The sequence below is a fragment of the Podarcis gaigeae genome, assembly GCF_964106915.1.
Source record: "Podarcis gaigeae genome assembly, chromosome: 8".
NCBI classification, from domain to species: Eukaryota; Metazoa; Chordata; class Lepidosauria; order Squamata; family Lacertidae; genus Podarcis; species Podarcis gaigeae.
The window spans coordinates 80,808,398-80,818,377 of NC_139684.1; the positions used below are offsets into that span (position 1 = coordinate 80,808,398).

At 45.3% G+C, this 9,980-nt stretch overlaps 1 protein-coding gene across 3 annotated transcripts; it reads left to right on the forward strand.

Annotated features, from left to right (window-relative positions):
* Positions 1-859: 859 nt before the first annotated feature.
* Positions 860-6,412, forward strand: LOC310850666 (cell adhesion molecule CEACAM3-like). 3 transcript variants are annotated; one of them, XM_083752319.1, is made up of 4 exons: positions 860-1,046; positions 1,653-2,021; positions 3,886-4,018; positions 6,159-6,412. In XM_083752319.1, the coding sequence occupies exons 1-4, from the start codon at positions 1,007-1,009 to the stop codon at positions 6,160-6,162; spliced, it is 546 nt and encodes a 181-aa protein (XP_083608445.1). In that variant the 5' UTR covers positions 860-1,006; the 3' UTR covers positions 6,163-6,412. The 3 variants fall into 3 exon arrangements, with proteins under 3 accessions (XP_083608445.1, XP_083608444.1, XP_083608443.1); XM_083752318.1 differs by having other exon boundaries at positions 3,886-4,008; XM_083752317.1 differs by having other exon boundaries at positions 3,886-3,977.
* The last annotated feature ends 3,568 nt before the right edge of the window (positions 6,413-9,980 follow it).

A 9,980-nucleotide genomic window follows, 5' to 3' on the forward strand; every position in this document is an offset into this window, starting at 1 on the left:
GTTTTTATGGTTATGTAAGGGACCCCAACGTGGGTGGTGTTGTGGGTTAAACCACAGAGCCTAGGACTTGCCAATCAGAAGGTCGGCGGTTTGAATCCCCGCGACGGGGTGAGCTCCCGTTGCTCGGTCCCTGCTCCTGCCCACCTAGCAGTTCAAAAGCACGTCAAAGTGCAAGTAGATAAATAGGTACCGCTCCGGCGGGAAGGTAAATGGCGTTTCCGTGCGCTGCTCTGGTTCTCCAGAAGCGGCTTAGTCATGCTGGCCACATGACCCGGAAGCTGTACGCCGGCTCCCTCGGCCAGTAAAGCGAGATGAGCGCCGCAACCCCAGAGTCGGTCATGACTGGACCTAATGGTCAGGGGTCCCTTTAACTTTTAAGGGACCCCAGGGGCCATCTAGTCCAACCCCCTAGAGTGAAGTAATCTCAGCTAAAGTATCCATGACAGACTGCCATCCAACCTCTGCTTAGAAACCTCCAAGCAAGGAACCACGTGCCTTGAACTCCTTGGAGAAAGCATGGGCTACAAATGTGAAAATACAATCACCTAATTGGTAGAATGTGAAATTTGAAAGTGCCTGGAATATACCTGAAGGGACAAGTCTATAAAGTCCCTACCCCACCCAGTGGCATACCGTGGGTTGCCAGTGCCCGGGGCTGTGAAGAGTGAGTGGGAAACAGCCAGAGTACGCATGCACATTCAACTGCCTAACAATCACAGCCTTAGATTGATATATAAATTTGTAGTCCAGCTATCTGAGTGGGACCCTATAAAGGGCTCCCCACTTCTGGTTCAACATAGTTCAGGCTGCTTTGTGACCTCCTCTGGTTGCCTAGGAGATCGCAATGGGGAAGGGGGCTGCTGACTGTGAGGCCTCCTGAGCTCCAGTAGGGGAAAGCCTAGGGTGGGTTGTGAGCAGGTGGGTTCAGCTGATGCCCCCTGCACAGGGAGCAAAGAAGACAAAAGGAACCCAGGCATCCGGCCGGGCATAAAGTGTATCTCCCACGATGCCAAAGACCTTCACACCTCCAGTGCTCCTTCTAGCAGGTGAAAGATTGGGGGCTCCCTATGGAGCAGTGGGGGTTAGCATAGTGATGGTGTGGGGAGGAGAGAGACCCAGATCAGCTGTGCTCTAAAATTGTGGTTTGGGAAGCAGAAGGCTGTCTTGACCTCCACATTAAGGTAGAGGTAAAGGGACCCCTGACCGTTAGGTCCAGTCGTGGCCGACTCTGGGGTTGTGGCCACTTTATTCATCTCACTTTATTGGCCAAGGGGGCTGGCATACAGCCTCCGGGTCGTGTGGCCAGCATGACTAAGCCATTTCTGGCAAACCAGAGCAGCGCATGGAAACGCTGTTTACCTTCCCGCCAGAGCGGTACCTATTTATCTACTTGCACTGGTGTGCTTTCGAACTGCTAGGTGGGCAGGAGCAGGGACCGAGCAATGGGAGCTCACCCCGTCGCGGGGATTCGAACCGCCGACCTTCTGATCGGCAAGTCCTAGGCTCTGTGGTTTAACCCACAGCGCCACCTGCGACCTACACATTGCACAGTTGCAAATGTCTCTGATTGGGGTGAAAAGGGTTACTGTGTGTTATTGGCTCGTTCCTTGACCCGAATCTTTTTCCTCTTCTCTCCCCCTCACCTCCCTCAGCCCATGTTTTGTTTTCTTCCTTTGTGTTTCTGGAAGCGGATCAGAACTTTACCCTCCTCATCACCGTCCAGCCCTGGTTCCCCCAGGTAGGAGGGGAGGTCTTGCTGATTCCGGAAGAGATCAAGGAGAAGGTGGACACCTGCAGCTGGTTCCGGTGGGATACGGCTGAGAAGAATCAGATCTTGGTTTATCAACCGCCTCCAGTGAAAGATGTTCAATACAAAGCCTCATATACTGGGCGGGAGTCTGTGAACACGGATTGCTCCTTGCAGATCAAGAACGTATCAGTCTCAGATATCACTTACTATATAATGCAAAGAAACACTACTAAGGAATCAGAAGTGGGGCAGATATTCTTAGTGGTCATAGGTAAATGTTTCACATGCCCCTTCTTAACCTACACAATCTTTCTTCCCCTCTTGATATCTCTCTACAGACACGCACCGCAGGATGATATCATCTGGTGTGTCAATGATGTTTATTGTGTCTTGAATCTGAATAGATATTTTGGTTTCATATATTTAGCAGTTGGGCTGCAACTCAGTGTATCTATCTGGTACGCAGGCTGAGACCATACCTGCCTGCAGACTATCTCGCCAGAGTGGTGCATGCTCTGGTTATCTCCCACTTGGACTACTGCAACGCGCACTATGTGGGGCTACCTTTGAAAGTGACCCGGAAACTTCAACTAATCCAGAATGCAGCAGCTAGACTTGTGACTGGGAGTGGCCACCAAGACCATATAACACCGGTCTTGAAAGACCTACATTGGCTCCCAGTACGTTTCTGAGCACAGTTCAAAGTGTTGGTGCTGACCTTTAAAGCCCTAAATGGCCTCGGCCCAGTATACCTGAAGGAGCGTCTCCACCCTCATCATTCAGCCCGGACACTGAGGTCCAGCCCCGAGGGCCTTCTGGCGGTTCCCTCACTGTGAGAAGTGAGGTTACAGGGAGCCAGGCAGAGGGCCTTCTCGGTGGTGGCACCCACCCTGTGGAACGCCCTTCCATCAAATGTCAAGGAAATGAACAACTATCTGACTTTTAGAATACATCTGAAGGTAGCCCGGTTTAGGGAAGGTTTTAATGTTTGATGTTTGATTGTGTTTTTAGTATTCTGTTGGGAGCTGCCCAGAGTAGTAATAAATAAATTATTATTATTATTATTATTATTATTATTATTATTATTATTATTATTAGGTTCTGCATGTATTAGGTTTACTATTTATTAGGGGACAGGTGGTAGCTCAATGGGTAGAGCTACCACTTGGCATGCAGAAGGTCCTAGGTTCAATCCTGGCTTCTCCAGGTAGGGCTGGGGAAGACCTGGCTGGAACCCTGAAGAATTCATAGACTCATATAGTTGTAGAGGTGGGAGAGATCCTGAGGGTCACCTAGTCTAGGAATCTTTTTGCCCAACATGGAGCTTGAATCCACAACCCTAAGATTAAGCACCTCATAGTCTACCAACTGAGCTATCTTGTTGAGTCAGTGTTGAGTTAGTTGGACTGACTCATAGAATGACAGAGTCAGAAGGGACCCCAAGGTTCATTTTCTCCAACCCCCTGTAATGTAGGTGGCCTGTATGGGGATCAAACCCGCGACCTTTGTCTCCTCAGTACCACACTCTAGCCAACTGAGCCATTTCAACAGAAGGCAGCCTCTTTTGTTTCTTGGAGAGGATGGTGTGCTTGGGTTCAGTTGAACGAAAAGAATATGGAGAACTGTAAGCAGGAGCAAGATATAATTTAAGCAACTGAATCTGTGTAGGACCATAGGAAACTGGCGGTCCTTGTTCATCTAGCCCAGGGCAAATAGCATGTCTCCATCCTCCTCCAAGGAAGCAAGGGTTCAAAGGGCAAGGATGGAGAAGTGCGTTGGCGAGGGTTACAGCCAAGAGAGGAGGTGTGGCCTGAGGACCAAGAAGAGAAGCTTGGAGGGACGCAACCTGCTCACCCCTCCAACCTAGACATGGAACTTTCTCTGCTCACACTTTTAGCCTTGAGACCGTACCACGTAGTGAGAAAAGGGGGGGGGTTGCCACAGCAAGCATGGGAGAAATGGGAGGGGAACAATCTTTTCAGAAACCATCTTGCTCTTCCTCAGTGGCCCTGTTTGGTCTCCAGGACCGATGGAGAGGATGGCGGGGAAATGCCCTTGGTACCTGAGATAAACAAGAAACAAGGATTTACGGTTCTCCTTCTTACTTCTCACCTGGCCTTTCTCTGTCTCTCCAGAAAAGCGATCCGACACGAAAAAAGCAACGACCGTCTCTGGAGGAGCCGTCGCCGGGATTTTTGTGGCTTGCATAATCGGGGCTGTCTTTCTTGTAGGCCTGATTTCCTACACAGTCACACAAGGTTTTGTACGGTAATGTAGATAATTTAACAGAAAGGGAGAGGGAGAAAAAGAGAGAGAGAAAGAAAGAATATCAGACAGTACTTCTGGCAAATTTGTCTTGGATGCAGGTAGGATCCAGGCCGGCTCACACGGGATGCAAGGCGAGGCAACTGCCTCAGGTGGCAAGATCCGAAGGGGCAGCAGATGCAGCCTCAAAGGAATTCATGGTCTGGGACGTTCCTTGGAGGCTGGATCTGCTGATGCCTCAGCAACAGCCCCCCCTCAGGCTGCCTTTACAACAGCCTTTTGGCCAATAGGAGGCACCGCCGGTCTTCCCCCGCCCTAGTTCCCCACGTCAATCTTTATCCCACCCCCCATTTCCACTGTAGATTTTCGCTGTCCCCTTCTTCCCTGGCAGGGTGCGCGCACCATTTCGTGGCATGCCTCAGGTGCCGAAATCTCTTGGGCCGGCCCTGAGTGGGAGGATGCTGTTAATCACTTAAACCGTGTATTTATTACAGTGACCAACATAACCTTCATTGGTTGCTCTGACTTTTAAAAAGTTGCTGTTTCCAAGGTGATAGCTATAAACAGTGCTTTTTCCCCCATGGGGGGATGCAGCAGTATGCATATTCCTAAACATTTTGTGAAACTAATAGGAGAAGAAACAAAAAAAATAAATAAAAATTAGTTTCTTCTCTAGCACGGTGAATTGTCAGTTCGGTTTCTAGCCCCGATGGCGGCCTTTTGGCCATTTACTGTATTCATCTTTCCCGATTCGAACTATAAAATGGTGATGTTCTTGAGCCAAAATGAGAATACCCCTAAACATTTTTGAGGAAAAAAGCACTGGCTATAAAGCTATGAGAATGGCAGACCTTCCAAGTGTCCCTATTTTCCAGGGACAGTCCCAGATTTACAGAAGCCATCCTGGTTTCTGATTTGATCCTGGAATGTCCCGTTTTACCTCAGGATGGCCCTATTTTCATCGGAGAAATGTTGGAGGGTAAGAGTTATGAGACCCCTGAGCCAAGGTGATAAGTAACCATACAACCTTTAGAAGACATCTGAAGGCAGGCCTACATCGCAATTTTTTTTTTTTTTTAAAAAAAAGGTTACTGTTTTATTATATTTTTAAATATGTTGGAAGTTGGCTGGGGCAATCTAATCAGATGGGTGGCGTATAAATAGTAAAATTGTTGCTGCTTTTGTTGCTGTGTTGTTATGGAATAGGGCGTTCTTATTTTCATAGGAGAAATGTTGGAGGGTATGGGATGGGGTGCTCAGAAGACCTTCATTTGCTGAAGCGCTGTGGGTTAAACCACAGAGCCTAGGGCTTGCTGATCAGAAGGTCAGCGGTTCGAATCCCCGCGATGGGGTGAGCTCCCATTGCTCGGTCCCTGCTCCTGCCAACCTAGCAGTTCGAAAGCACGTCAAAGTGCAAGTAGATAAATAGGTACCGCTCCAGGGGGAAGGTAAACGGCATTTCTGTCCACTGCTCTGGTTCCCCAGAAGCGGCTTAGTCCTGCTGGCCACATGACCCGGAAGCTGTACGCCGGCTCCCTCGGCCAATAAAGCGAGATGAGTGCCGCAACCCCAGAGTCGGTCACAACTGGACCTAACGGTCAGGGGTCCCTTTACCTTTAAGTGATGCTGAGACTATCCTCCGGGAGGAGGCCATGTGAAGTCCAGGGTTCCAGCATGTATATCCAGAAGTTCTCCCTCTGAGAAAACCAAGACTGGATGTTGACATTGGCTGCCAGTTTATTTCTGGGCCCAGCTCAAAGTGCTCACATTAGTGTTTGAAGCCTTAAACGACACAGACCCCCAATGCTTAGTCCTCTACCTGCCTTACAGATTCCCTTGGGTGTTAAAATTGTCCGAGGGAGCCCTCCTGGTTGCTCCATCACCCTCAGAAACTCGGGAAGGTTGGCCCAAGAAAGGGCAGTCTCTGTGGCAGCTCCTAAGTCGTGGAACTTCCTCCCCAAACCTGCCTTTTGATGCCTGAGATGCACATGTACAACCCACCTTATTTCTCTTATTGTACATTGTATTTTAATTGTAAGCTGCTCTGGAACCTTAGGGTGAGAGTGTGGGCTGGTGAGGGTGAAATAATAATGGTGTGGCGGTTCTGGTTCTGGTTTTCAGCCTATGATTGGTTCTCTTCCAGGTAAAAAAAATAGCCAATAGTGCAGAAAACTCTTTGGAGCCAAGTCCACAAGAGCTTCCATGAGTTCCACGGATTTTATGTTGCCCATCTCCCCAAGAAGAGAAACTCCATTTATTTGAAAATGATGATGGAAGAATCAAGAGCCCCTTGATAAGCATCGGCCTTTGTACCTAGCCCAAACCCAACAGGGCAGGGGGAAAGCACACCATCATGTCCACTGATGAAATTAAAAACAAAACAAGGAAACCCTCCAATGCTTAGTTTTGGCTATATTCGTACTTTGGGCCAGAGATTGTGGAGATGGGACTCACCATATTCCAGAGCCGTGCATTGTGTTATATTATAATATATAAAATTATTGTAAGTCACCACGAATAGTTCTGTAGGACATCAATGATGAGAACCATTGAAGGAGGAAGTAAACTAGGTTATGAATTCTGGGCTTATAAATGCTCAACCTCCACTGTTCTCACTGGTCCTTCCAGTACCTCTGCTCACCCTTCTGGTCAGGAGGGGTAATTACGCCAGAAACTCCTCATGATCCAAGAATGGAATTGATGAGTTGGCTTTTTCATGTGCCTATCATGATAATTTGTCCCTTCCCAGTTCTATCTGACTATTGGTACTTAGCTGGAAGGGAAGATGATACCCAAGGATCCAGGTTGTTAGGAAACCTCTATTTCCATCCCCCACGCAGAGCTACAAAACTCCAGAGTTCCTTGGAAAGAAAGGCTAACTGTTAAACCAAACTACAAATTGCATCTCTTTGAGGGGAATGAGGGTCCCTCAGCACCTTTAACAAACTACATCTCCCATAATTCTTTGGGGGGAGCCATGGTTGTTTAAAGTGGCACTGTAGTGCTTTAGTTTTGCGGTGTGGATGTGGCCCCAGTTTTGTATCCTACAGCATAAGAAGAGTGTCAGTTTGCAAAATGAAATTGAGGTGTAAAACCTCTCTCTTCATTCTTATTTAAAAATTGTTGGCAAGGCTGCACCAAACAGGGTGCTTACATTAACAGACGGAAGTAACCATGCATCACGTTGGACCCAACAAATAACTACAATACAATGTTTGGTGTAAGAAGAAGAGAAGAAGAGTTTGGATTTGATATCCCGCCTTTCACTCCCTTTAAGGAGTCTCAAAGCAGCTCACATTCTCCTTTCCCTTCCTCCCCCACAACAAACACTCTGTGAGGTGAGTGGGGCTGAGAGACTTCAGAGAAGTATGACTGGCCCAAGGTCACCCAGCAGCTGCATGTGGAGGAGCAGAGACGCAAACCCGGTTCACCAGATTACGAGTCTACCGCTCTTAACCACTACACCACACTGGCTCTCGATGTCTCGCTCAATCCTTGTGTTGCAAACAACCCTCTGGCAATTGGTCGAAGACAGTTCTTTATTATTTCATCTTATAATGTATATAAAACAGAGAGAACAATTATAGCAACAGACGAAATGGAAAGGTGAAAAATTAACTATAAAACAGGCATGCAGACAGAGCAGTTGCAGTGGAGGAGCATGGTTTCATGGTACCCCGGCTGCGCGTACAGAGGGCTGTGTGCTAGCCAAGCCCTCACCACCAGATCAACACCAGCTCTGAGCTGCTTTGTGAGGCTGGGATGCTCCCTGCACCACCCTGGCAGAAAAACACATGATAATCCTGTCGATGGGAAGAGGAATGAATATTCTACAGACATGCACTGGTTAAGAAAGTAAAATACCTGGGGGTTAATATGACCGCTAAGAACCTAAATTTATTCAAAGATAACTATGAGAAATGTTGGTCAGAAGTGAAAAAGGATCTTGAAATATGGTCAAATTTGAAGCTTTCCTTGTTTGGTCAAATTGCTGTAATAAAGATGAATGTATTGTTGTGTATTGAGTCAAAGGATTTTATATCTGCATTATTATTGTCTGTATTTGCATTAGGGTAAAGTAACTGCCTTTTGGTTCCAGAGGGTACAGCTACTATTGGTTCATTTAAGCTGCTGTATTTGGATCCTCTGTCTTATTGGTTTCCTCCAAAAGGCAGGACTGCGATTGCCGGATATTGTTCCCTCCAAAATGTATCCTTTCTAGCTTGTTCCCTGTCCCTATAAATGTAGCTCTCCCCTCCTCAGGCCTCAGTCTTGTTTGCTTTAATAAAGAAGTGTTACTAGAGAACTGTCTCCAGCATATTATGTCAAGAGAGCTGAAATCACAAACCCCACGTCACAACATGTATTGCCAATAATGTTATTTTTATTTCAATCATTGCAAATTTTGGACAAAATGGACTGTTTCAAGAAGTGGCAGAGAGACATTTCTAGATTTGTCTGGCAGGGCAAGAAGCCCAGAATAAAATTTAAAATATTAACTGATGCAAAGGATAGAGGTGGATTTGCCCTGCCAGACCTTAAACTCTATTATGAATCAGCAGCATTTTGCTGGCTGAAAGAATGGCTGCTTCTTGAGAATACAGACATTAAAAACCATATTGTCAGAAGAGCACTGTTTAATGTCTGGATAAGATATAAAGACTTACTTGAAAATAAAACCCCAAGGTGGCTATCACCGATGGAAGCGAAGGCTCAGAAAAAGCTCAATATGGAGGCCAAATGCCCAAAATATTGGGAGATTTTGGAATAGGAGGGTGATAAACAGAAATTGCAGAGTTTTGAGAAATTAAAAGATAAAGTGCGAGACTGGCTTCATTATTATCAAATAAGGGAGGTTTATAACTTGGACAAAAAAAAATGGTTTCCAGGTGGAAAAATCAAAATTGGAAACAGAATTGTTAGATCCCAAAACTAAGACATTATCAAGAATGTATAATTTGCTGTTGAAATGGAATACTCAGGATGAAACGGTCAAATCTGCTATGATTAAATGGGCACAAGATGTTGGACATAACATGTTTGCTGACTGGGAACAGTTGTGGACCACAGGTATGAAATTCACGGCATGTAGTGCCTTAAGAGAGAATATTATGAAAATGATATACAGGTGGTACATGACACCAGTCAAGCTTGCAAAAATATATCATTTGCCCGATAATAAGTGTTGGAAATGTAAAGAAAATGAGGGTACATTCTTTCACCTTTGGTGGATGTGCCCAAGGATTAAGGCTTTCTGGGAGATGATCTATAATGAAATGAAAAAGGTATTTAAATATACCTTCCTGAAGAAACCAGAGGCCTTTTTCCTGGGCATGGTCGGCCAATCGGTGCCAAAGAAGGATAGAACTTTCTTTATGTATGCAACAACAGCAGCAAGAATACTTATCGCAAAGTATTGGAAGACACAAGATCTACCCACCTTGGAAGAATGGCAGATGAAAGTGATAGACTATATGGAACTGGCGGAAATGACTGGCAGAATCCGAGACCAGGGAGAAGAAGATTGGAAGAAATTCAAAGACTATTTGCAGAAACATTGTAAAATTAATGAATGTTAAAATGATGTAGGATTGAAATGAGATGGCTTTAGCAACAAAATTAAAAGAATATGTAAAATGGATTGATAATTAGATGACAATATGAAGCTTAATATGTTAAGATACAAAATTAAGATAAAAACAAAGAGGGTAAGGATTTGCTGAATTAACCATGTGAATTGGAATACAAAAAAGGGAGGCGTGAGGAAGTCAGGAAAATAAGTTAAGGATACATAAGATATGAAAAGATTGATTTGTTTTTAATGTTTTTTTATTTTTCATCTATATATTTTTTCTGTGTATTTTATATTTGTTAATCTGTATTTTTGTATTTTTTTTATTCTTATTTTTTCTCTTTTTTATTCTGTAACTTTTTCTGTCTATAAAATCTTAATAAATATCTTTTT

What these genes read in the sequence shown, in the direction of transcription:
- LOC310850666 (XM_083752317.1), top strand. Translation starts at nt 1,007, where the DNA reads ATGCCAAAGACCTTCACACCTCCAGTGCTCCTTCTAGCAG. An exon ending in TCCAGTGCTCCTTCTAGCAG is followed by an intron (nt 1,047 to 1,652) that starts GTGAAAGATTGG and finishes CACCTCCCTCAG; the next exon opens with CCCATGTTTTGTTTTCTTCC. An exon ending in GATATTCTTAGTGGTCATAG is followed by an intron (nt 2,022 to 3,885) that starts GTAAATGTTTCA and finishes CTGTCTCTCCAG; the next exon opens with AAAAGCGATCCGACACGAAA.